The 27,708-nt window shown below is 42.4% G+C and overlaps 1 protein-coding gene across 2 annotated transcripts in view; it reads left to right on the top strand.

The window, feature by feature from the left end:
• The window catches only part of LOC116972375 (CMP-N-acetylneuraminate-beta-galactosamide-alpha-2,3-sialyltransferase 1-like), a 98,256-nt gene extending 72,135 nt beyond the window's left edge, over positions 1–26,121 (top strand). For both annotated transcript variants that reach the window (XM_033019966.1, XM_033019967.1), the window contains 5 exons: positions 1,677–1,870; positions 4,469–4,648; positions 8,810–8,855; positions 23,824–23,943; positions 25,131–26,121. In XM_033019966.1, the coding sequence (XP_032875857.1) occupies positions 1,677–1,870; positions 4,469–4,648; positions 8,810–8,855; positions 23,824–23,943; positions 25,131–25,304 (714 nt within the window). In that variant the 3' untranslated portion in view covers positions 25,305–26,121. The remainder of the gene's footprint in view (positions 1–1,676; positions 1,871–4,468; positions 4,649–8,809; positions 8,856–23,823; positions 23,944–25,130) is intronic.
• Positions 26,122–27,708: the final 1,587 nt, after the last annotated feature.

Here is a 27,708-nt window from a genome sequence, read left to right on the forward strand (position 1 = left end):
TATATTGACTTTATTTAATTATGTACAATTTCCTGCTTTGACATCTGTAAAGTTTCCCTATGACAAATGGAAAGATAAATGGCATTTGGCTTCCTGCTTTAGCTCCATAAGACATAGGAGCAGAATTAGACCATTTGGCCTGTTTCCACCATGTTCTACCCCATGACTACTGTGGATGTTAGCAATTTTGTTGATCATAATTATAATTTTGTAAATGTGCTTTGTGCCAATTTCACATTTTTTTCCCTGCAGGACAAGATTATGGGTCGATGCAATAAGCTGCATGCTTTTCACTGAGCAGAAACCACTCATGCTCAAATTTTGGCCATTGTTTTCATCAGTGTTCATGCTAACAGAAAGAACCAAGCATAAAAGCAGTCAGAGTGTCTTGGCACAGATGTTGCTGCCCCAATGATGGGTTGGATTGTTCTGTCATGAATATAGTATGGATTGGGACAGGATAGGGGAGTAGAGAAGTTCCACAGAAAGAGCATACCTGCCAGGTTTGAGAAGGATCTGTTAAGAAACGAAGCAATCCTTCTATCCAAACTGGTTTATAAGGTAGGGGGCGCTGCACTGGCAGCGCCTGTCGGCAGCGTGTCCGTCTTTTTTCAACTTTTTTTATTTTTTTAGTATGTTTAAAAGTCAGTTTTGAATGTTTCTTTGTGTGTTATGTGTGGGGGGTGGTGTGGGGGGGGGGGGTGAGGGGGAAACCGTTTCGGCCGCCTCTTCCATGGAGAGGCGACTTTTTCAGGCCGCCTCCCCCGTGGCCTAACAGCATGGATCAGCGCCGACTTTCCCGGAGACGCGCCCGGAGCTTCAGCGGCGGGCGCAGCGTGGACTCTCGGCGCGGAGCGGGTGAGACCTCGCTGGAGGGGAGCGCTCCGTTATGCTGGCCGCGGCAGCCGGCAGCCTGAAGCCGCGGTCTGCAGAACTCCAGCTGGTGCGGCGTCTACAGCCCGGGATCTCACATGGAGGACCCGGGGGGAAGAAGCTTCCACCGCCGGCCCGCGGCCGACTTCTACCGCGGGTGCGGATGGACTTACAATCTCCCCTGGAGGGGAGCTTCGACCGCCGGCCCTGCAGACTGCGGTGCTTCCGGCTGCGGCACGGCAGGTACTTTAAAACTTTGACCGCCGGCCTGCGGCCTACACCAGCCTGAAGCCGCGGTCTCTGGTTGGGAAGAGCCGATCCTGGACTCACCTTGACTTTGACTTTGTCCCTTACCATCTGGACGCCCTCAGCAACGGCTGTGGAGGGTGGTGGTCCCGACCACGGGGGGAAATGGAGGCGGACTGGCCAAGCTCTGTGCCTTCCACCACAGTGATGAATGCTGTGGTGGATGTTTGTGTAAAAATGTTATTGTGGTTGTGTTCTTTATTATTGTACCGCTGCTGGCAACCCAAATACCACCGACCTTGGTTGTGTGGCAATTAAATTATTTCAATTCAATTCAATTCAAAGGATAGCACTGCATAATATTATTATGAATTGTGTTTGGGAAGGTTGAGCCTAATTACCGTAATGTATTTCGTAGCATTTATGCTTAAGGAAATCATAATTGCAATCAGTAATAGAATAAATTATTGAATAGCCATTCTTACATGACTTCAAGATTATTATTATAATGTAATAGTATTATTAACATATACTAATTTAAAATTATCTTCTGGTAGAGGCTTCAAGGTAACAAAAATGCACCCCATCTCAACATCGTAATGGAACAAGTATTTAAGTTGTTTCCCGGAGACAACCTGCTCTCAGGCCATGGACCAAACCGGTGCAGGACATGTGCCGTGGTAGGGAATTCTGGAAATCTGATAGGATCCAATTATGGACCAATAATTGACTCCCATAATTTTGTGATGAGGTAAGCCACCTGGTGCTAACTATGATTTCTTGATGTTGAAGCAGATGAAAAGGGCAAGCTGAACACTTACGCTCAGTCCGCCAAGGTCTACTAGATCTCCCGGTTGCTAATCATTTTAACTCCCCTTCCCATTCCCACGTTAACCTTTCTGTCCTGGGCCTCCTCCAATGCCAGAGTGAGGCCACATGCAGACTGGAGGAACAGCACCTCATATTCTGCTTGGCTAGCTTTCAACCCAACGGTATGAACATTGAATTCTCCACTTTTAGGTAACCCCTAACTAATCCATGCTAGTGAGGGTAAGAACAGGGAGATAGAATATCTGAATTTGTGGCTGATGAGTTGGTGCAGGGGGCAGGGATTTAGATTTCTAGATCACTGGAATCTCTTCTGGGACAGGGGTGAACTGTACAAAAGGGATGGGTTGCACCTTAATTGGAAGGGGACCGACATTCTGGCAGCCTGCACTGGGTATTGTGTAATGAGGAAAGATTAGTTAGCGATCTTGTTATGCAAGGTCCCTTGGGCAACAGTGACCATATTTGGTGGAATTCTGCATTAGGATGGAGAGTGAAACACGTTTAATTCAGAGATTAAGAAAGCTAATGGCATGTTGGTCTTCATTGCGAGAGGATTTGAGTTTAGGTTCAAGGAGGTCCTACTGTAGTTGTGCAGGGCACTGGTGAGACCGCACCTGGAGTATTGTGTGCAATTCTGGTCTCCTAATTTGAGGAAGGACATTATTGCTATGGAGGAAGTGCAGCGTACCTGGTTAATTCCCGGGATGGCAGGAATGACATATGATGAAAGAACGGGTCGACTTGGCTTGTATTCACTGGAATTTAGGCTGAGAAGGGATCTTATAGAAACATATAAAATTCTTAGAGGATTGGACAGGGTAGATGCAGGAAAAATGTCCCCGATGTTGGGGGAGTCTAGAACCAGGGGTCACAGTTTAAGAATAAGGGGTAGGCAATTTAGGACTGAGATGAGGAAAAACTTTTTTACCCAGAGAGTCGTGAATTTGTGGATTTCTCTGCCACGGAAAACAGTGGAGGCCAATGCACTGGATGTTTTCAAGAGAGAGTTAGATTTAGTTCTTTGGGCTAAGGGAATCAAGGGATATGGGGGAAAAGTTGGAACGGGGTACCGATTTTGGATGATCAGCCATGATCATATTGAATGGCGGTGCTAGCTCTAAGGACCGAATGGCCTACTCCTGCACCTGTTTTCTATGATTCTATCTCTCTCCTCCCAACACTCTCGTTGCTACTTTCTTCCCTCTGGCTTCACAATCCACAACTCTTCAAATCTGTCTCTCACCTTCTATCCTTATCTCTGGCTTTTGTTCCAACCATTAAAACCCCCCACCCCCAAGTCAACCTATTACCTGCCATGCTTTGTCCTGCCTCTCCAATTTTCCAGCTTTCTTCTCCCTCCACCCCCAGCCCCCTACAATCAGTCTGAAAAAGGATCTTGACCAGAAACTTTGCCTATCCATGTTCTTCAGAGATGCTGTCTGATCTGCTGAGTTACTCCCACAATTTCTGTCCTTTTGTGTATTAACCAGCATCTGCAGTTCTTTTTTCTATAGGGCAAGCTCCGAATTTGATTAAAGTTTGTTAATGATTACATATTCGAGCAGATAGAATTTATCAACTGACTGCACAATGATGGCGATATCTTAGTCATATTTAAAGAGGATATAAAGTGGAGGAGGATAGGATTAATGCATGTAATCCAAATCTCAATTCTATACTATTCGTTGGTTCAGCCATTTAGGTTGCTGCCATTCTTTGATGTGGATCTGAAATAAACTTATGCTAAAAGATGGACACATAGAAATCAATAAACTATGGACTGATGTTATAGTAAACATTTTAGAAGCAATTGCCAAAGATGTAATTCCAGGGCAAACTCTCAAGGCAACCAAGAAAATTAATGTGGTTTTAAGACCTATTTGACCAATTTATTGCTGTTGATGACGTAACATCTGCTGAGGACAAAGTTAATTAATTTCAGGAAGGAATTGATAGGGTGCAACTCAAAGGCTATTATGGAAAATTTTTAAATGGTGACGGAGGTAACATGTTGGTGTGGATTGAAGATTGGCTGGACAGAGATTTGTCATAAATGTTTCCTATTGTTTGACAAGATGTGATACATGGTGTGCTACAGGGATCAGTTCTGTGACTCAACTTTTTACTTTTTCCATAAACTATCCAGATGATGGCTCAAAAGATAATAAGGCTTCTAAATTTACTGACCACAAACACAGACCGTCTGCTTATATATAGAAACTAAAAGGTTCTCAAGATATTGCATTGGGCTTTATAGCTGATAGAATTTTTTTGTAATCTATTCACTGTTGTAATGTAGGAAACTTGACAATGTATTTGCAAGGTGCCTCAAAGAACATTATGTTAAAAAGTAGACTATTAGTTTTAAAATCGTTAGTCACAGGATCAGTTTTGGCCTAGCCACCACCAGGCTAAAATTCATTCTCTAATTAGAATTTATTGTTTTCTAACCATCACATTAAAGAACAACAATTGTTTGAGTATCTGCTTAATGATCTGTATTTTTTAAATCTTGCAGGATGAACCATGCAAAGACTGTTGGCTATGAGAGGGATGTGGGTAGTAAAACCACACATCACTTCATGTACCCAGAAAGTGCTCAAGATCTGGCGCACAATGTTTCTTTGGTTCTGATACCATTTAAAATATTGGATCTACAGTGGCTAATAAGTGCCTTTACAACAGGCAATATCACTCGGTGAGTCAGTTGTTAATTCTTCCCAATGGAAACATACAGAAACAAAAAGCAATTTCAAGATGGTCAATTTTTCTCCATGTTACTCTTTTTTTTCTTTCTTGCTTCCCGGCCTGACAGCATTGACTCATTCTGAGTTATAGTATCTCAAAGGCATCAGGCACTTCCAGCTTTTTGAATAAAAGGCTGTGGGCCGAGGCGCTTTATCGTTTAAGTTTGTGACCCAAATCACGTAACTACCTAAATTTTTAACATTTTGTGTGAAAATATTATAGAAATCATACCTGAAACTCGTCAAGACCAAAATCTGCACATATTTTTAAAATATGAAAAAAAACTCAAATTTTCCGAGTAGTAATTGTCCAATCAATGCACATTTGACATTGCGTCGGACACCAATTGACCAAGCACACGCTTTGTTTCATGGTAGCTAGGCAGCGAGCACTCTGGGATCATGGCTGCCTCCTAATTACATCAAAACAATAGCAAGGTTTCGAAGGAATAAAGGTAATGCTAACCTTGCTGATAATTTTGTTTTACAATTGATTTATCTTTGTAAAGTTATGATGTGAACTGTTAAATAAAAATGATAATAAAAATGTCCAGCTAGTGTTAGGATTAGGATTAGGGTTAGTTGGTCAGTCTGTCGGTCGGTCAGCCCGTTGGTCAGTCGATCAGTCGGTCGGTCGGTCAGCCCATCAGTCAGTCGGTCAGTCGATCAGTCAGTCGGTCGGGCCATCAGTCGGGCTGTCGGTAGGCCGGTGGATGCTGCGAAGGATCGGTCGGGCTGTCTTGCTGCTGGTGGATGCTGTGATGGGTCGGTCGGGTTGTCGGTAGCCGATGAGTGCTGTGACAGGTCGGTCGGGCTGTTGGGCTGCCAGTCAGTGCTGCGAGGGGTCGGTCGGGCTGTCGGTAGGCCTGTGGATGCTGTGAAAGGTCCGTCGGGCTGCTCGTAGGCCGATGTTGCAGTGAGCAAGCGGGCAGACTGACAGAGCCGGTGCTATAGGGGTGCTGAAGGCGGCCCGGGTGGCGTGCAGGGCAGTGCCACTCCCCACTATCAATACCATGATGATCCAGAAGGGCAAGCTGGCCGAGGTGGATGCACTGAGCGGCCACACTTACAAAGCCCACAGTCGGTCCCAAAGCAGCTCCAGCTCCAGCCGTGGGCAGCTCTGAAGGGGGGCGTTAGGTTTAGGCATTTTCTTCTCAGTCGAAGGTGCCTTAGCCTTCCCCCAGCCTGGCACTGCCCCAGTCCCACTATGGCCGTGACCCCCCACTTTGACCACTGGCAGTTAGTGGGGTTCAGTAAACGGGGGAACCCACAAGAACTGCCCTCACTCATTAATTAGCTGGTTCAGGAGCCGGACCTCTGCGGCAGTCTCATTCAAAATACATACTTGTGGTGGCACCCGGTGGTTGGGCCACTAGCTACACAAACCCTCAGCAGTCGGGGGTAGGGTCACTTAACTCGGCAATGGCAGGGAGGAGTTGTCAAGGGGTATAGGTGTGTGTCCTGGTATATATAATGAACCCCGGGACAACCCTCTGTTTCTCTTCTCTCTCTCTTTGAGCTGACCAGTTCTCTCTGTCTAGAGGTGAGTTCTTCCACCGTAGCAGGGGCTCAGTTCCAGCCCACGAGGCAACAGCCTCGCAGCAGCAGCAACAACTTTATGTTAGAGGACCAACGTGCATGTATAACAAATCTTTTATGGCTGAATAAAGTAAAGTTCACCACATTTGGTGCCACTACATTGGTGACCCCGACGTTCCAAAATGGAGATTTTGGATTTTCCGACGCACGCAGCTGATCATCTACCTTGGTGACCTGATGTCTGCAGCCGGCAGCCCGGCTGTACAGTAATGACCGCTATGGATGCAGCCGTCAACTCTGTGCTGCACCCGGACGCCGCCTTGTGCCCTACCGACGCGGTCGGGCCGCTCGACTAACACCTATGCCTGGTCTAATAAATCGCAGGCTGCCTGAGCTGCCCGCCGGCATTCCGGGTCCACCGCAGCAGAGAGCAGTGCAGCAGCCTCGGTCCTAACTATTTCTCTCGCATGACCCACCCGGAGCCGACCACTGGGGCTAAGAGGCCACGACTGCCGCCGCTCCCCCGTCCAGCTGCTGCAAGAGCTGCGAGGGTAGCAGCCCCCCTGCCCCCAGCATCACCGATGGCCTCGGGGATGGGGAGAGAGCGGGCCTGCCCTTTACCCCGCCTGCCGCTGCTCAAAGCCTAGCCACCCGATAGGGCAGGCCTACCTGGGACGGCTGCCCGAAGACGTCCTCACTGGCACGCCTCCCGATGGAGCGGGCCTACCTTGGGCGGCTGCCCGAAGACATCCTCACCGGCGCTGACCCCGAAGATCCCTGGGCGCTGGCTGCCCGTCCGGGCCATCAGCGGGGTGGCGCCTCGGCTGTTCATGAGTCAGCGGTCCCGTGACGGATTCCCCGGCAGCTTCCAGCCTCCACCGAGGGCGCGGCAGCACAGCCAGCCTTCGGTGACACCGGCGACGGTGGGTGGAGATCCTACCTGCAGCGGTGGGGCGAGGCCCATCGATGCTGGCTGCCAAAATGGCCACCGCGGCCAACTGCCACATGGCCGTCCCGGCCAGTCGGAAGCGACACTCGACCTGCTGACCGCCGTAAATAGCGCCACCTCTGGGCGAGTGGCAACTCTGCAGCCTGATCGCCGTCAGTAGCGCCACCTCTGGTCGAGTGGCATCTATGCAGCCTGCCCGACGTCTACAGCGCCACCCCTGGTCGGTTGGTGTTACTACAGCCTCCACTTTCAAGCACAGCTAATCCGGCCACTTTGGACTTTGCTGTATCTTTGCTGTTTGCTCACTGTAGTTTTTTTTCCCACTGTACACTGTAATCACCTAGCTTAATATTACTATTAGTTTCTTGTTGTGTTTCCATGGTTGCCGCCGTCTTTCTGAGGTCACGATCCCCTGCTGGTCGACATGACTGGTCTATACCTCGTCCATCCTGCGGCTTTTACGTTGGCCTCCTTGCACCCCTCGGCACACCTCGGGATGGCCCACAGCAGGAGCTTCGAGTGCGCCCATGGGCCCCTCTGTCCCGACCCACAGCCGCGGTGCCCCCGACCACACAGCAAGAGCCGCCCTCGACCATACTTGCGCACCTTCGGTAGAATTTATGAGTCAGGCTGCCGCGATTTGTCAGCCAGCTCGTTTTCCTACCTCCGGTTCTGGGGGGGTGGGGGGGGGGGAGTCCTGTGGCGGCACTCAGTGTTTGGGCCACTAGCTACATGAACCCTCAGCAGTTGGGGATAGGGTCACGTGACTCAGCAATGGCAGAGAGGAGTTTTCACGGGGTATAGGGGTGTGTCCTGGTATATATACTGAACCCCGGGACAACCCTCTTTCTCTTCTCTCTCTCTTACTTCGAGCTGACCAGTTCTCATCTCTCTAGCGGTGTGTGTCCTTCCACCTCAGCAGAGGCTCAGCTCGAGCCCACGAGGCAACAGCTTTATGTTAGAGGACCAATGTGCATGTCTAACGAACCTTTTATGCCTGAATAAAGTCACCCATTTGTTCATCACATTTGGTGCCTCCACACACTCACAATTATATTCATTATATTATTTCAATCTAATTTTCTAATTAGCTTAATTAATTAATGTGCAACTTTTGGCACTGACCTGTTATGACTTCCTTCTCAATTATATTTTTTCTAAATTTGTGCAAAATTTCTAGTTCCCAGTCATGGGTCACGAAAGTTAAATTCTAGACACATTTTTGATGCTCGGCCCACAGCCTACAAATAGCTCTTATGAAGACTGTCAGATTTAACTCCAGGTGAGCAAAAAGTGGATGTGAAATGATGATCAATGTGAATTCTACTTTATGACTTGAATGATGTGGTCAATAAAATTTGGTAATTCATCAATTACCTCCTATTCATTGTCCATACATATATACAGTATCATTGGTTGTGGATAAATCATTGAGATGTCCATTGTGAACAAATTAATATTAATGATCAAAGTTGTTACATCACTGGGCAGCAGGTAACATTTCTTCAACAACAGATCACAAATTAGTCGGTTGGAGGCAAATAGGTACCAGAGATTAAAAAATATATTTGTATTGACTGAGATGAATTGATTATGTTTATTTTTTTTATTATTTTATTAACAGTACTTATACTCGAGTGTTAAGTAAGATCAAGGCAAATAAAGATAAGGTGAGTTACAATTTAATTTGTCTTATTCAGGTGGGAAGGGCCTAAGATTAAGTACAAATGGATGAATTTTGCTAACCATAAAGGTGGCATTTTTAAGAGTGTGGCATATCTACCTGACTTAACTGAAAAGCAAAACTAAGTAAATCGTGAAGACACAAGGAACTGCGGATACTGGTTTACAAAAAAAGACACGCCGTCTAGGCCACCGAGGGGCTGAGATACCATCCTACAAAGTCAGCCTCGGAGGTCGCCTATGGGAACAGATCTGATGGCTTCGGCTGGGCCGGAGTTCCAAAGCCGAGGCTGCAGGAAGAAAATTTGACCTGCCAATTGGTCATGGAAGTCGGCTGTGGGAATGGATGTGCCGGCTCTGGCCAGTTCAGTGTTCCAGAGGCCCGACTGCAGGGGGCAAATTTGACCCACTGATCAGCCGCTAAAGTCCTGATGAGGTTGCTAACAACCACCTCACCAGGCTTAAGTGCCATATTTTCGGAGGGACCTCCGGAGGGGGGGGGGGGTTTCAAGTGCACTCTCTTAATTTTGTCTAGATTATAGGAGGTGCTGGACCATCAGTTGCTGGAAAATAGTTGCTGGACCTGTACTATAAATATATATTAGAACATTTTATATCCTTTGTGGAAAAAAGTTATCTATTTATCTTCCCCAGTCCATTCTGTGACATTCTCTCTCCTTTGAAAACCTACCTTGCTTTGCCTCTCCACTGTCCATATTACTTTAATTGTCCCCCCCTGCTTCATCTCTCGAGCTTTGAAAATATCTCTTTTATCTGTCGGCTGCAGAACATTCTGGAGGGGGAGGGTGAACAGCCAGTTGTCGTGGTGCACATTGGCACCAACGATATAGGTAAAAAACGGGATGAGGTCCTACAAGGTGAATTTAGGGAGCTAGGAGATAAACTTAAAAGTAGGACCTCAAAGGTAATAATCTCTGGATTACTACCAGTGCCACGTGCTAGTCAGAGTAGAAATAGGAAGATATTTCAGATGAATACGTGGCTTGAAAAATGGTGCAAGGGGGAGGGATTCAAATTTCTAGGGCATTGGAACCAATTCTGGGGGAGGTGGGACCAGTACAAACAGGACGGTCTGCACCTGGGCTGGAATAGAACCAATGTCCTTAGGGGAATGTTTGATAATGCTGTCAGGGAGGATTTAAACTAATGTGGCAGGAGGAAGGGAGCATGAGCAAAGAGACAGAGGGGTGTAAAATGAGGGTAGAAGCAATAGGTAGCAAGGTGAAAAGTAAAAGTGGCAGGCAGACAAATCCAGGGCAAAAATCAAAAAGGGCCATTTTTCAACATAATTGTATAAGGGGTAAGAGTGTTGTAAAAACAAGCCTGAAGGCTTTGTGTCTCAATGGAAGGAGCATTCATAATAAGGTGGATGAGTTGAATGTGCAGATAGTTATTAATGAATATGTTATAGTTGTGATCACGGAGACATGGCTCCAGGGTGACCAAGGCTGGGAGCTGAACATCCAGGGATATTCAATATTCAGGAGGGATAGACAGAAAGGAAAAGGAGGTGGGGTAGCGTTGCTGGTTACAGTGGAGATTAACGCAATGGAAAGGAAGGACATTAGCTTGGAGGATATGGAATCGATATGGGTAGTGCTGCGAAACACTAAGGGGCAGAAAACGCAAGTGGGAGTTATGTACAGGCCACCTAATAGTAGTAGTGGAGTTGAGGATGGCATCAAACAGGAAATTATAAATGCGTGCAACAAAGGTAAAACCGTTATAATGGGTGACCTCAATCTACATATAGATTGGGTGAATCAAATTGGCAGGGGTGCTGAGGAAGAGGATTTCTTGGACTGTACGAGGGATAGTTTTCTAAACCAACATGTAGAGGAACCAATGAGAAAGCAGGATATTCTAGACTGGGTATTGAGTAATGAGGAAGGGTTAGTTAGCAGTCTTGTTGTGCGTGGCCCCTTGGGCAAGAGTGACCATAATATGGTTGAGTTCTTCATTAGGACGGAGAGTGACATAGTTAATTCAGAAACAAGGGTTCTGAACTTAAAGAAAGGTAACTTTGAGGGTATGAGACGTGAATTGGCCAAGATAGACTTGCAATTGATTCCTAAAGGGTTGACGGTGGATATGCAATGGAAGGCATTTAAAGACCGCATGGATGAACTACAACAATTGTTCCTCCCAGTTTGGCAAAATAATAAATCAGGGAAGGTAGTGCATCCGCGGATAACAAGGGAAATCAGGGATAGTATCAAAACAAAAGCTGAAGCATACAAATTAGCCAGAAAAAGCGGCCTACCAGAGGACTTTGAATTTGTGAATTTGTGAATTTGTGAATTTGCTGCAGAAGTACTGAAAACAATTTTGAACCTGGAGCAGGCGCCATTACTTGCCCGAGCGCACAGAGTGGGTCGCCCAAAGGTGGGCGACCGACCAAGAATAATGATAGTAAAGGTCCAATATGACCATGTATTGGATGACATGATGAGGAAAATTGGCAAAAGCAGAAATCTTGTATATGAAGGAGACAAGATTAGCGTATTCAGAGATTACCCCGTGGAAGTTGCTAAGAAAAGAGTGTTGTTCACAGAAACAAGAAGAATACTGAAGAACATAAAGAATCTGAGATATGGACTGTTATACCCCGCAACACTGAGAGTCAGTTACGAGAAGAAGGAATACTTCTTCATCAAGCACACGGAAGCATTTGAATTTGCCAAGAAGTCGAGGACAAGATCAAAGATTGAAAAATATTCAACTCATAACACCTACTTGGACACTGCTATCTCGCAGAGAAGATATGGAACTCTAAACTTTAAACTATTATATTTAAGAGTTGCCTAAAATTCGCAATAAGAATTGGGTATATTCCCTGCAACGGATATATAATACTAACATTCTAGTACTAACCTCTAACAAATATTAATAATCTAGAATATTAACTAACACTAACTAATGATATTAAGATTATTTAGATTATTTAAGAATTAATTAAAAGTATGAAATATAAGTAAAGTATGATTCAGGTATTTTATAATGAGAAATGTTTGATGGCCCTCTCTCTGATGTTTTCGTTTTTGATTATTCTTTGATAAATGTTTATATTATACAAAACTAATATTTCAATTTGAGACTACTAATTATACCATTAATGGAATATAATCAATATTTCTTTCCCCCCCACAAATTGTATGCATCGAATTGGAAACTTTCCTTTCAAGGAAAGTACGGAGCTAGTATTTTTATAAACCAAAAGCTACGGAAGTCCATAGATGCTTAGCCACATTAGGGTGGCTATCACTAACTGCACTAATTGTAGTTGTAGTTGCTTTTCTTTTTTACTTTCCACACTTTACTAACCCTATTAGCTATCACCTTTTTTATCTTATATCACATTATATTTTGTATTTGGAATGGAATTGCATATTTTATTTAAGGAGATACGTTCGGATGGAAAACAGACGTGACCTAAAATTCATCTACCTGAAGTTCAAGTATAAGGTAGGGTTGAGTGTGCTGAATCATCTGCTCTACCACTTAATCACAAGATGCAAGACATGAATATAAAAATTGGGGGTGAGGGAATTAAATTCTGTAGTTGGAATGTTAAGGGAATTAATGAACCTATCAAGAGAGGCAAAGTGTTAGCTCATTTAAAATCATTGAAAACAGATATAATATTTCTCCAGGAGACACATCTTAAAAAGGAAGCACAACACAGATTGAAAGCAAAATGGATTGCTAAAGCGTACCATTCTTCATTCTCACATAAATCAAGAGGTGTGGCAATATTAATTCGTAAAGGTATACCCTTTAAACATATATCAACGATAGAAGACATTGAAGGCAGATATATTGTAATAATAGGGGAGTTATACTTAAAAAAGGTGACTCTCCTCAATGTGTATGGACCAAATTTTGATAGCCCTCTGTTTTTTAAGAGAATTCTTAACAATATCCCGGAAGGTACACAACAAAACTTAATAATCGGTGGAGATTTAAATTGTACATTGGATGCTTGTTTGGATAGATCATCAACTCAAAGAAAACTAAAATCTCGATCAAGTGAATTTTTAAATTCATACATTAATACTACTAATATTAAGGACGTTTGGAGAATTGAAAATCCATCGGGCCGAGAATATTCATTTTACTCATCAGTACATAAAACTTACTCAAGGATAGACTATTTTTTAGTAGATTCAAAACTTATCCCATTCACCTATAACTCACAATATCATAACATCATAATCTCAGACCACGCCCCATTAACATTTATGATCAAAGTAAACGGAATGGCAGAGACACAGTCACAATGGAGATTTAATCCCCAAATCTTAAAAGATAAGTCATGTAATGAATATCTAGTAAAACAGATTTAAATTTTTTTGAGGCTAACGATAGCCCTGAAATCTCTGCCTCCCTTCTTTGGGAAACATTTAAAGCATTTGTACGAGGAGCATTAATTTCTTCCCAATCATTTTTAAATAAAGAGAATAGGGCCAAACAACAGAAACTGGAAATGGAAATAAAGCAATTAGACACAGAAAATGCAGCAGCACCATCCACGATAAAACACAATAAAATTGCAGTATTGAAATATAAATTAAACAAGATTTATTCAGACCAAGTTATAAAACTTTATCAATATACAAAACAATTAAATTTTGAATTTGGTGACAAACCACAAAAACTATTAGCGCGTCAACTTCGCAAATTGGACGGGGAAAAAACAATATACAAAATTAGAACAGATAAGGGAGAAACATTAACACTGCCTAAAGATATTAATGATAGATTTCTACAATACTACCAAAAATTGTATTCATCTAAAATAACAGAACAATCAACGGGAATGGAAACATTTTTACAGAATTGTAAGTTTGCGGGTCTAGATCAAAAAGAGAGAGAATTGCTAGGGGCTGAAATTACGATAAAAGACATTGAAGAATCAATAAAGTCCTTAAAAAACGGAAAGTCGGCAGGACCCGATGGTCTAAATTCGGAATTTTATAAAAAAATTTATGATTTGCTTTCCCCACGCCTACAAACAATGTACAAATATGCATATTCAACAGAAACTCCCAGAAACTCTAAATGAATCTACAATCATACTTATACCAAAAACGGACAAGGATCTTGAAGACCCAGGTTCATACAGAGCTATAGCCCTCTTAAATACTGATCAGAAAATATTAACTAAGATTCTATCTAATAGATTGAGCTTAGTGATCAGCAAATTAATACATCCCGACCAAACAGGGTTTATCCCCAAACGGTATTCATTTTTTAATCTGAGAAGATTATTTAATATTATATACTCCAATAGAATCCCTAACGCAGAGCTAGCAATTATCTCGCTAGATGCTGAAAAAGCATTTGACCAGGTAGAATGGCCATATTTATTTTCGGTGATGGAAAAATTTCAACTAGGGGAGAAGTACTGTACATGGGTTAAATTGTTATATTCTAACCCAACAGCTAGAATATTAACAAACAAAATGTTATCAACTAAATTTAATCTCTCTAGAGGCTGTAGACAAGGATGCTCACTATCCCCACTATTATTTGCTCTTGCATTCGAACCCCCAGCAGAAAGCGTTAGAAACCATCCAGGAATATTTGGATACAATACTAGAGACACAAGGAATAAAATCTCCTTATATGCAGATGATATACTAATATATATTACAAAATTAGAAACTAGTATTCCAAACCTATTAAATCTAATAACTCAATTTGGTCAGTTTTCGGGATATAGAATCAATTGGAATAAAAGCGAAATCATGCCAATAACAAAATTCAATTTACATACAATACAACAATCCCCTTTTAAAATAGTTAAAGATAAATTTAAATACTTAGGAATCTATGTAACTAAGACATATACCTCTTTATTTAAACTAAATTTCCCACCCTTACTGAATAAACTACATAAGAATATTCAATACTGGAAAACACTCCCCATTTCAATGCTTGGGAGAATTAATGCTATAAAAATGATTTTTTACCGCAACTGCTGTACCTACTTCAATTAATTCCGATATATATCCCAAAAACCTTTTTCAAAAAAGTCGATTCCATTGTTACAAGTTTTGTCTGGGATTATAAGAATCATAGAATAAGTAAAAAACATTTATGTAAATCAAAGATAAATGGAGGTCTGGCTTTGCCAAATTTCTTATTTTATTTTTGGGCAGTCCATATTAAAAACATGAATTTTTGGCTGGAAGAAATGGATCAACAACCAGATTGGCTAATGATGGAAAAGGAAGACTGTCTACCTTTTGAAATTGGACCGATCATATTTGCCCCCACAAAACTGCACAAAAAAACCTATAAAGAAAACCCCATAATACATAGTGGAATACGAATTCGGAAACAAATAAAAAAAGATTTAAAATTGAATAATATACCACTCTGCCTTCCCATTGTAAATAATCCTTTATTCAAATCATCCTTTATGGACAAAGGTTTCACACAATGGAAAAATCATGGAATCAAAAAAATAGGACATCTTTATGGGAAAGGCACTTTTCTTTCATTTCAAGAGTTACAACAGAATTATGGACTGCACTCAAATAATTTATTCAGATATGTACAAATTAGAGATTATGTTAAATCTAATACACAGGTTTACAGGAATAGGGAATCAGAAATTCTTGATGAATGTCTGAACAAGCATCCTAATACTGAAAAACTAATAGCTTATATTTATAACACCCTACTAAATAACGAGGTACCACCGACCGAACCATATAGATACAAATGGGAAAATGAAATAGGTCATCCTATCACGAAAGATATGTGGGACGAAAGTTTACAACAAATACATCAATGTTCATTAAATGCCAGACATACTTTAATACAATTCAAGGTCTTACATAGACTACACTTCTCTAAAATAAAACTAAATAGAATCTTCCCACAAATCTCTCCTATTTGTGATAAATGTCTACATTTAGAGGCTAATTTAACACATACGTTTGCAAACTGTATAAAACTTAAACATTTCTGGACAGATATTTTTGAAATAACTTCAGAAGTTATTAATACAAAACTGGACCCAGACACAAAATTAATAATACTTGGAATATCAGAACAAAGCTTAACACTCACAACAAACCAAAGAAACTTCCTCAATTACAGTATAATAACCGGAAAAATATTAATATAAAAATTTTGGAAAGGCCCTACAACCCCCACAATTAAAATGTGGATTACGGAAATGTCGGAGACCCTATACTTAGAAAGAATTAGACTTGTCTTAATGGACAAACAAGATCTTTTCCATAAAATTTGGGCTCCATTCATTAACTATCTGAAGGGATAGATTGGCACAGCACGAGGACCCAGCTGAAACTTGAACTCAGGAACAGATGAAAAGCTATACTTTATAACCTACGAACCTATCTCCATTGATGTATTACAGGTAACCCATTCCACCTCCCTTGTTTTTCTGTTGTGTTTTTTTTTTTTTTTTGCTTTCTTTTTTATTTGAAACTTTCTACCCTCTCTTTTTCTCGCTTTCTATAAAAAATAAAAATACTAGAAGCAGGAGGGATAGACAGAAAGGAAAAGGAGGTGGGGTAGCGTTGCTGGTTACAGTGGAGATTAACGCGATGGAAAGGAAGGACATTAGCTTGGAGGATATGGAATCGATATGGGTAGTGCTGCGAAACACTAAGGGGCAGAAAACGCAAGTGGGAGTTATGTACAGGCCACCTAATAGTAGTAGTGGAGTTGAGGATGGCATCAAACAGGAAATTATAAACGCGTGCAACAAAGGTAAAACCGTTATAATGGGTGACCTCAATCTACATATAGATTGGGTGAATCAAATTGGCAGGGGTGCTGAGGAAGAGGATTTCTTGGACTGTACGAGGGATAGTTTTCCAAACCAACATGTAGAGGAACCAATGAGAAAGCAGGCTATTCTAGACTGGGTATTGAGTAATGAGGAAGGGTTAGTTAGCAGTCTTGTTGTGCGTGGCCCCTTGGGCAGGAGTGACCATAATATGGTTGAGTTCTTCATTAGGGCGGAGAGTGACATAGTTAATTCAGAAACAAGGGTTCTGAACTTAAAGAAAGGTAACTTTGAGGGTATGAGACGTGAATTGGCCAAGATAGACTGGCAATTGATTCTTAAAGGGTTGACGGTGGATATGCAATGGAAGGCATTTAAAGACCGCATGTATAAACTACAACAATTGTTCCTCCCAGTTTGGCAAAATAATAAATCAGGGAAGGTAGTGCATCCGCGGATAACAAGGGTAATCAGGGATAGTATCAAAACAAAAGATGAAGCATACAAATTAGCCAGAAAAAGCAGCCTACCAGAGGACTGGGAGAAATTCAGATTCCAGCAGAGGAGGACAAAGGGCTTAATTAGGAAAGGGAAAATAGATTATGAAAGAAAACTGATAGGGAACATAAAAACTGACTGCAAAAGCTTTTATAGATATGTGAAGAGAAAAAGATTAGTTAAAACAAATGTAGGTCCCTTGCATTCAGAAACAGGTGAATTGATCATGGGGAACAAGGACATGGCAGACCAATTGAATAACTACTTTGGTTCTGTCTTCACTAAGGAAGACATAGATAATCTGCCGGAAATAGTAGGGGGCCGGGGGTCAAAAGGATTTGTGTATAGAAGCAGGGAAGTTCTACTGCAGTTGTACAGGGACTTGCTGAGACCACACCTGGAGTATTGCATACAGTTTTGGTCTCCTAATCTGAGGAAAGACATTCTTGCCCTAGAGGTAGTACACAGAAGGTTCACCAGACTGATTCCTGGGATGGAAGGACTCTCATATGATGAAAGACTGGATAGACTAAGGGGGAGTTAGATGTGGCCCTTGTGGCTAAAGGGGTCAGGGGGTATGGAGAGAAGGCAGGTACAGGATACTGAGTTGGATGATCAGCCATGTTCATATTGAATGGCGGTGCAGGCTCAAAGGGCCAAATGGCCTACTCCTGCACCTATTTTCTATGTTTCTATCCTTCCCTTTCTATTCTCTGTGGCAGGTGACACTGGAAAAAAAATCTGATATTAACACCACTGAGATTTGCCTTCTTAATCTCTTTTCTAACTCTTTACCCTCTGCCAGCATCCCCAATCTTTATCGTTGATGCTAGAGTGGACCACAGTCTCTGGCTGTTCAACCATACCGACAGAATTATCTGTAGCCTGCCAGTGATATCCTAACACTGATACTAGGGAGGCAACATAACCACAGAAATGTATGTTTATTTCCCTAACCACCATTTGCTGGTTTGATCATCTCCTCCTCCTTCTTCTCCCTCCCTCCCTCTATATCATTCTGTGGACTTGACTGGCTGAATTCCAAGGAGAAACCTTTTCCCCTGTCCGTGTTAAAAAAAAATGCTATACTGGGCAAGCATATTTGACATTAAATTTCCCTTTAAAGCACAGAAACTTAACACGGAAGGTGGCTGACATGAGGTTAAAGGTAATAGTAGACCAAAACAAAAGGCCGGTGTGAGTGATGAGGACCTGGAATGTGGTCTGGAATGCACTGGAATGCAGGTTGGCTGGATGGCCGAAGGTAAAGAGTGGCATTAAAGAGGACTTTTTTTCTGGTTGGCTGCCAGTGACTAGCAGAGTTCCGCAGGGGTCGGTGCTGGGGCCGCTACTATTCACGTTGTATATCAATGATTTAGATGATTGAAGGTTTTGTGTCCAAGGTTGCAGATGATACGAAGATAGGTGGAGGAGTCGGTAGTGCAGACAAAGCAGGGACTCTACAGAAGGACTTGGGCAGATTGTGAGGGTGGGGTGAAAAGTGGCAGATGGAATACAGCGTAATAAAGTGTGGAGTCCAGCATTTTGATAGTAGGAATAAAGGCGTAGACTATTTTCTAAGTGGGGAGAGAATTCAGAAATCTGAGGTGCAAAGGCACTTGGGAGTACTAGTGCAGGATTCTCAAAAGTGAATTTGCAAGTTGAATCGGTAGTAAGGAAGGCAAACGCAATGCTAGCGTTTATTTCGAGAGGACTAGTATCCAAAAACAGGGATGCTGAGGCTTTATAAGGTACTGGTCAGACTGCATATCTGGGGAAGGATGTACTGGCGCTGCAGAGGGTCCAGAGGAGGTTTATGAGAATGATTCCAGGAATGAGTGGGTTAACATATGATGAGCATTTGATGTCATTGGGCCTCTACTCGCTGGAGTTTAGAAGGTTGAGGGGGGACATCATTGGTTGTTCTTTTGAAAGGTAATTGAAATGTTGTTTCTGTTTCTCTTTTCACAGAATACCTGAAGTATCATTTTTAGTATTTTCTGTTTATATTTATTAGAGACCATTGATAATGCGATTACAATGTTCCAGGCCTGGTTCAAATTAGCATTTGCATAATATCATAATTACAAATGTTCTGATGAAGGGTCTCAACCCGAAAAGTCGACAAAGGTGACTTCAACAAGTTTAAAGTAAATTGTAACACTACAATACAATGAAGCTATCTGTTGATGCCTTTTCCCCCATAGTTGCTTCTAGTTCCTCCAGTTGTTTTTTTTCAGGGGACAGCTTCAGTAGTATTATTCAGTGGTACAGTAGTATTGAAATTTACTTTAAACTTGTTAAAGCCACATTTTGGAAAATAAATTTGGCTGAAGAACGCATCTTATTCCATCGTTCGTTAGTGGGACGCTAGTGGGAGTTGTGTACAGGCCACCTAACAGTAGTAGTGGAGTTGGGGATGGCATCAAACAGGAAATTAGAAATGCGTGCAACAAAGGTAAAACAGTTATAATGGGTGACTTCAATCTACATATAGATTGGGTGAATCAAATTGGCAAGGGTGCTGAGGAAGAGGATTTCTTGGAATGTATGCGGGATAGTTTTCTAAACCAACATGTAGAGGAACCAACGAGAGAGCAGGCTATTCTAGACTGGGTATTGAGTAATGAGGAAGGGTTAGTTAGCAGTCTTGTTGTGCATGGCCCCTTGGGCAAGAGTGACCATAATATGGTTGAGTTCTTCATTAGGATGGAGAGTGACATCGTTAATTCAGAAACAAGGGTCCTGAATTTAAAGAAAGGTAACTTTGAGGGTATGAGACGTGAATTGGCCAAGATAGACTGGCGATTGATTCTTAATGGGTTGACAGTGGATATGCAATGGAAGGCATTTAAAGACTGCATGGATGAACTACAACAATTGTTCATCCCAGTTTGGCAAAAAAATAAATCAGGGAAGGTAGTGCATCCGTGGATAACAAGGCAAATCAGGGATAGTATCAAAACAAAAGATGAAGCGTACAAATTAGCCAGAAAAAGCAGCCTACCAGAGGACTGGGAGAAATTCAGAGACCAGCAGAGGAGGACAAAGGGCTTAATTAGGAAAGGGAAAATAGATTATGAAAGAAAACTGGCAAGGAACATAAAAACTGACTGCAAAAGCTTTTATAGATATGTGAAGAGAAAAAGATTAGTTAAAACAAATGTAGGTCCCTTGCAGTCAGAAATGGGTGGATTGATCATGGGGGAAAAAGGACATGGCAGACCAATTGAATAACTACTTTGGTTCTGTCTTCACTGAGGAAGACATAAATAATCTGCTGGAAATAGCAGGGGACCGGGGGTCAAATGAGATGGAGGAACTGAGTGAAATCCAGGTTAGCCGGGTAGTGGTGTTAGGTAAATTGAATGGATTAAAGGCCGATAAATCCCCAGGGCCAGATAGGCTGCATCCCAGAGAACTTAAGGAAGTAGCCCCAGAAATAGTGGATGAATTAGTGATAATTTTTCAAAACTCTTTAGATTCTGGAGTAGTTCCTGAGGATTGGAGGGTAGCTAATGTAACACCACTTTTTAAAAAGGGAGGGAGAGAGAAAACGGGGAATTATAGACCAGTTAGTCTAACGTCAGTAGTGGGGAAACTGCTAGAATCAGTTATTAAAGATGGGATAGCAGCACATTTGGAAAGTGGTGAAATCATTGGACAAAGTCAGCATGGATTTATGAAGGGTAAATCATGTCTGACGAATCTTATAGAATTTTTCGAGGATGTAACTAGTAGAGTGGATAAGGGAGAACCAGTGGATGTGTTATATCTGGACTTTCAGAAGGCTTTCGACAAGGTCCCACATAATAGATTAGTATACAAACTTAAAGCACACGGTATTGGGGCTTCAGTATTGATGTGGATAGAGAACTGGCTGGCAGACAGGAAGCAAAGAGTAGGAGTAAACGGGTCCTTTTCACAATGGCAGGCAGTGACTAGTGGGGTACCGCAAGGCTCAGTTCTGGTACCCCAGCTATTTACGATATATATTAATGATTTGGACGAGGGAATTGAATGCAACATCTCCAAGTTTGCGGATGACACGAAGCTGGGGGGCAGTGTTAGACATTCTTGCCATAGAGGGAGTACAGAGAAGGTTCACCAGACTGATTCCTGGGATGTCAGGACTTTCATATGAAGAAAGACTGGATAGACTCAGTTTGTACTCGCTGGAATTTAGAAGATTGAGGGGGGACCTTATAGAAACTTACAAAATTCTTAAGGGGTTGGACAGGCTAGATGCAGGAAGATTGTTCCCGATGTTGGGGAAGTCCTGAACAAGGGGTCACAGTTTAAGGATAAGGGGGAAATCTTTTAGGACCGAGATGAGGAAAACCTTTTTCACACAGAGAGTGGTGAATCTGTGGAATTCTCTCCCGCAGAAGGTAGTTGAGGCCATTTCATTGGCTATATTTAAGAGGGAGTTAGATGTGGCCCTTGTGACTAAAGGGATCAGGGGGTATGGAGAGAAGGCAGGTACAGGATACTGAGTTGGATGATCAGCCATGATCATATTGAATGGCGGTGCAGGCTCGAAGGGCCGAATGGCCTACTCCTGCACCTATTTTCCATGTTTCTATGTTTCTATGTTCCCACTCAACATTCTGTGGGGCATTGCTAAAGTTCATTCAAACAAAACATGTATTGTTGGAGTGACCCGGTCTGGTTCCTGACAGAATGGCTGCATTGTTGATTTCAAAGCTAGAGAACACTTCCTAAAATATGCACTGGATTCAGTGCTTCCTTGTATAGCAATCAGCTAAAATGGATTAACAATATCAGAAAACTAACAGAAAATCACTGCAGATGCTGGATATTTAATTAGTTTTTCATGTGCGTTTGCGCCTGCTGCAAGCACGGTTTTCCATAGTGCCAATGCCTCATATTCGTGCATATGACAACAAACTTGCACTTGATATTAGCGGTGCAGGTTTATTGCCATATGCATGAAAGGAGGTAGGTTAGAATGTAGACTAGATATGGGGGAGAATAATGTGTTTTAATGGAGAATAGACTAAGTGGGACCCGTTGGGTCCGTGTCACACAGGAGGCTTAGTCCCCCAACGCAATATTCCACCACTCACCCATAGCCCCCAACTGCACAGGCGAAGCTAATTTCCTCTCATCCCTAGCACTATCTCTCCCTCCTCCCCCTTCTTTCCCCTCTCCTCCTCCCCTCCCCAATCCCCCTCTCACCTCTCTCTCCCTCTCCTTTGCCCTATTCTCAGTCACTCCCTCCCTCCATCCATAACTCCTCTCCCCTCCATACATTCCTCCTATCCCTCTATCCCCCACCTCCCCCACTACTCTCCTCCCCCTATACCCCCACTATCCATCCTCACCGCCCCCACTGCCTTCATCTCCCTCTATTCCCCACTCTCAACCTCCCCCACTCCTGGGGGAGCTGTGGGGGAGAGGGGTGTGTGGGCGGGGGCAGAGTTGTGGGGGGAGAGGGGTGTGTGGGGAGGAGTTGTGGGGGGAGAGGGGTGCGTGGGCAGGAGGGGGGGAGGGGGGAGTGAGCTCAGAGAAAAGGCGGGGAAGAGCCATGGGCGAGAGGGGGGTTTCACGGGGGAGGGGGGAGGAGCCAGCGAGAGGTATCAGAGGGGTAGTGGCTGGAATTGGCGGTGTGATGGGGACTCACAGCGGCGCTGGTCACTGGTCTTTCACCTCTGTCGGGGTTAGAGTCTCCACTTTCCGTTTGACGATATCAGTGACATCTCCGACTCCGGGCTGGGCTGGGTCTCCCATGCTGGGCTGGGCTGGGCAGGGTCTCCGACACTGGGTTAGGTCTCTAATGCTGGACCTCCGATGCTGAGCTGGGTCTCCGATGCTGGGCTGGGTCTCCGATGCTGGGTCTCCGACGCTGGGCTGCTTGGGGCTGGGCTGCTTGGGATCCCTCTGAAAATTATGTCCAGTTGGAAAACTCCGCCGTCCATCCTCAGCTCCAGTAAAGACGTGATGACACAGGAAGGGGGGGGACCGTCCTAGTGAGTGACAGGGGAAGAGACTAATCCGCGTGGCGCTGAACTGCAGGAGAAGAGATCGATCGGCGCATGCGCTATCGCGAACCGTTTTTGCACAAATAGAAAGACTGCACAAACTGGAAGATAACAAGATCAGAGTTTAATTATGTATAGATAGATTGGAGTGGAAAATGTTTTATACGGTGAGTGGTTGATATCTGGAACATTAGTGCAGATGTCAAGGATGCCATGGACATTGCCGCTCAGGTCCCTTTTAAATCTTTCCTACCTCACCTTAAAGCTATGCACTCTAGTTTTAGACTTGTCTACCTGAGGAAATGACTGTGACTATTCACCTTATCTATTCTCCTCGTAATTTTAGATATCTCTATAAAATCACCCCCTCCCTAATCTCATACACTTCAAAATAAAAACGACCCAGCCTATCCAGCTTCTATCAGAAATATTCACTTCATCCTGTCCAGTCCCCCCACCCTGTCTGCATCTGAAACTCTATTTTTCCCATTTTTGATGAACGTGATCTCTTCTCTTTCCACAGGTGCTGTCTGGCCAGTTGAGCGTTTCTTACATTTTCTGTTTTTATTTTGGAAATTTGGCATATGCAGTTTAAAAAAAATAGATTCTCCAGACCAAAAATAAATCTCTTCTAAATCTTCTTGAACTTTGTATTTTCAGGTGTTGGTTTTGAGCCCACATTTTTTTATGTATGTTTATGACAACTGGAATGAACATCATGGGAGATACTCATCGACTGGAATGCTGGTCACAGTTTTTGCCCTTCATGTCTGCGATGAGGTAAATGTGGTTTCTGATGTAAAATGAAGAAAGTTTGATCACTTTCAAAGTCATAATGCAGAGTCCACCTTGTTAACTAATACGAGTGACAACCATGGGCTTTACTTGTATCTGCACATATTCAGTGAAGATTGCTTTAGTTGATTACTCGTGTTGGAATGAATATGAATATCAGATAAGTTCAAAAAAAGGACATTGCCTTCCACCTCTTTTCCCAAAGCTTAATACATTATTGATGCTAATGTCTAGAAGGCAGTCTCATCCTAAAAATCAGTTGTTTAGCAGGAGTTACTGCAAGCATTATGCTTTAGAGAACAAAGGGAAACATAGGAGGATATCGATTAAAACGTTAAGCTGCAAGTTGAATCGGTAGTAAAGAAAGCAAATGCATTGCTAGCATTTATGACGAGAGGGCTTGTATACAAAAACAGGGATGCAATGCTGAAGCTCTATAAGGTGCTGGTCAGGCTTTATTGTGGTCAGGCCTTATTGTGAGCAAATTTGGGCACTATATCTGAGAAATTATGTGCTGGCTCTGGAGAGGATCCAGAGGAGGTTTACAAGAATGATGCCAGAAATGAGTAGGTTAACATATGAAGAGCAGTTGACGGCACTGGGCTTCTACTCGCTGGAGTGTAGAAGAATGAGGGTGGACCTCATTAAACGATACAGAATAGTGAAAGGCTTGGATAGAGTGGATGTGGAGAGGATGTTTTCACTGGTGGCGGAGCCTAGGACTAGAGTTCATAGCCTCAGAATTAAAGGACGTTCTTTTAGTAAGAAGACGAGGAGGAATTTCTTGTGTCAGAGGGTGGTGAATCTGTGGAATTATTTGCTACAGAAGGCTGTGGAAGCAAAGTCAGTGTATATATTTAAGGCAGAGATAGATAGATTCTTGATTAGTACGGGTGGCAGCGGTTATGGGGAGAAGGCAGGAGAATGGGGTTAGGAGGGAGAGATAGATAGAAACATAGATATAGAAACATAGAAAATAGATGCAGGAGTAGGCCATTCGGCTCTTCGAGCCAGAACAACCATTCAATATGATCGTGGCTAATCAGCCATGATTGAATGGCGGCGTAGACTTGAGTGGCCGAATGGCCTAATTCTGTTCCTATCACTTGTTATCTTATGATACTTCTTGGTTACATTATTATTCTAACATCTGTGACCTCTGTGGATTGCAGGTGGATGTTTATGGATTTGGTGCCAACAATTTGGGGCACTGGCATCATTACTGGGAGAAGAATGCTGGTGCAGGAGCTTTCCGTGTGACAGGAGTTCATGATGGAGACTTCGAAGCCAATGTTACCAAGACACTTGCCAAAGATAACAAAATTTATTTTTTTAAAGGTGTTTAAGCCTGCAAGACTGTGACTGATATCCAGGCAAACACTACATACTATAAAATATCTATTATCATTTAGGTGTTGGGAGTAGAACACTACTTTAAACTCAGGACAGCAAATGTAAAAGAAAACTATTCCCTTCTAGTAATGTGCCTTAAGTCTATCCTTAGATGACCATTCCTTACAACAACTGAATATTTTTCTCCAGTTTTTACACATGTACTATCATCTGGATCCAACTAAATCCAGTTCTCATTTGCTAGCGAATAAGTACAAAATTATTGATAGTATCATATAGTGCACCTGTGTCGACCGGGAACACATCTAACTCTAACCACACTCATCTCATTTCTCCTCCTCTTTGGTGAAGGAAGATTGCCAACTCAGTGTGCAAGGTGAGGGGGAGCAAACTTGATTACCTGTGGTAGATTAAAATATTATCATAGAGTGAAGTGCCATTCTTAATTTTGAGTTAGGTAGATATGAGCATGTGTGCAGCACCTTATTATCTCAAAGTGCTTTAAAGCATACAGTGAAGTACTTTTGAAACATAGTCACTTTTAAGATGTCAGAAATAGAGCAAACATTTGCATGTTCCATAAATAACTTTGCCCAAGGTGTGACCAGGAAGGATTATTCTCCTCCACAGTAAAATACACTACCATGGAATATTTTCCATTCAGATGAGACATTCCATTAGGACGTTGGTTTAACATCTCATTCAACATTTCAACGTTGATACTAAAAGTTTGGTGTAGTTTAGTTTAGTTGAGAGATACAACATGGAAACAGGCTCTTCAGCCCACTGAGTCCACGCCGACTGCCAATCCCCCAGTCACACTAATTCTATGTTATCCCACTTTCCCATCCACTCCTTCCACACGTGTGGCAATTTACAGAGGCCAATTAACCTACATTCATATATGTTCAAGAATGCTGATTGATTTAAATTAGTTTAACTTCTTGGTGCTTTCATTCAAGCAGCATGATAGAGACTGATTTACTTAACCATGTGTGTTGCTGGGTAAATGTAACACTCAAAAGGACAGTAAATTTTAATTGTCTGTCTCGAAAGGTTCTCGATTCTTTGCTGGTTTGTGCATATTTAACCAATCTATGCAGGATAACTAGTTAGAATGTCCCAGAAGGTCCTCTTGCTTTAGTCCTGAAATAACTTTTGAATTACCTTGGCAATAATATGTGTACACACAGGCATTGGATGAGGATAGCATTATGACTATTACTGTGATTCCAGCACATTTTGAATAGCCTGTTGTTGCTCATAGACCAGATTTGAACTATGGTAACATTACCATGTATTCTTAGCATCATGGAATAATATCCCCCAATTCCAACAGAATTCAACTTCTGAAGTTATAAAAACTTCCACTAGTATTTTGATTTACATCTGATGGAAATAATGCCACTAAGTGTCAAAGTAAACCAAAAGAAATATAAGAGACTGCAGGCACTGTAATCTTGACCAAAAACCAAACTGGTGGAGGAACTCAATGGCTCAGGCAGCACCAGTGAATGGAAATGGACAGACATTTTGTATCAGGAAAAGACAGAAAGTGCTGGAGTTCATCAGCGGGTCACACATCATTTCTAGAGAACATGGACAGCTTATGTGCCTTTTGCAAACCGCATCTACAATTTCTTGTTTCTGCATTTCGGATCAGGACCCATCTTCCAACCAGAAGACAAGTCATGAATTTGCTAGAACTGAAACAGTCTTGGGGGAATATCCAAATCCGACTGAATTCAAGTTAAAATCACTACCTCTTGAACAGAAAACTGCACTTCCATAAAGTACAAATCTAAATGCTGCACATTTTAAGAGACAAAATTGCCATAGAAAGGCTGTAAAAGAAAATGAAGTTGTTGTGTGATACAGTATAGATAATCAAAGAGGAGAAAATATCTCCCCTGCATTTAACTTTGAATAGCTGGGCTAAATATGTAAATACATGCTTCAAAGTGGTTAAATTCAATTTGATGCATATTAATAATTTGGATGGCTGTTTATGCATTTTTGTCATGTCCATGTCAAATTAAAAGCACGTTCAGATTTTATTAACGTTATCTCAGGAATATTATGGGGTATTATAACAATTTTCAGTTAAAATGAATTGACATCAAATTATTACCTATGCTTAATTCACTGGGTCTTTTGGGTTAAGTTAATCCTAAAACCAAAGAAGTAGGAAGTTGTTAACTAAACCTAACCAGATTTACTGCAAGTGGAAGGATGTTGTCATTAATGTAGGTCCAAAGTAAATATTGCAGGACTGCTGGTGAACAAGAAATTTTCTAAATTAAAGTATGTTATCGGGAGTCAACCTGCCAAGAATTCATACCAGATTCAACGGCTTTTAGATAATTATTTTTTAGTTGAAGCTTAATATGAGATTGA

The sequence above is a fragment of the Amblyraja radiata genome, chromosome 4, assembly GCF_010909765.2.
Source record: "Amblyraja radiata isolate CabotCenter1 chromosome 4, sAmbRad1.1.pri, whole genome shotgun sequence".
NCBI lineage: Eukaryota > Metazoa > Chordata > Chondrichthyes > Rajiformes > Rajidae > Amblyraja > Amblyraja radiata.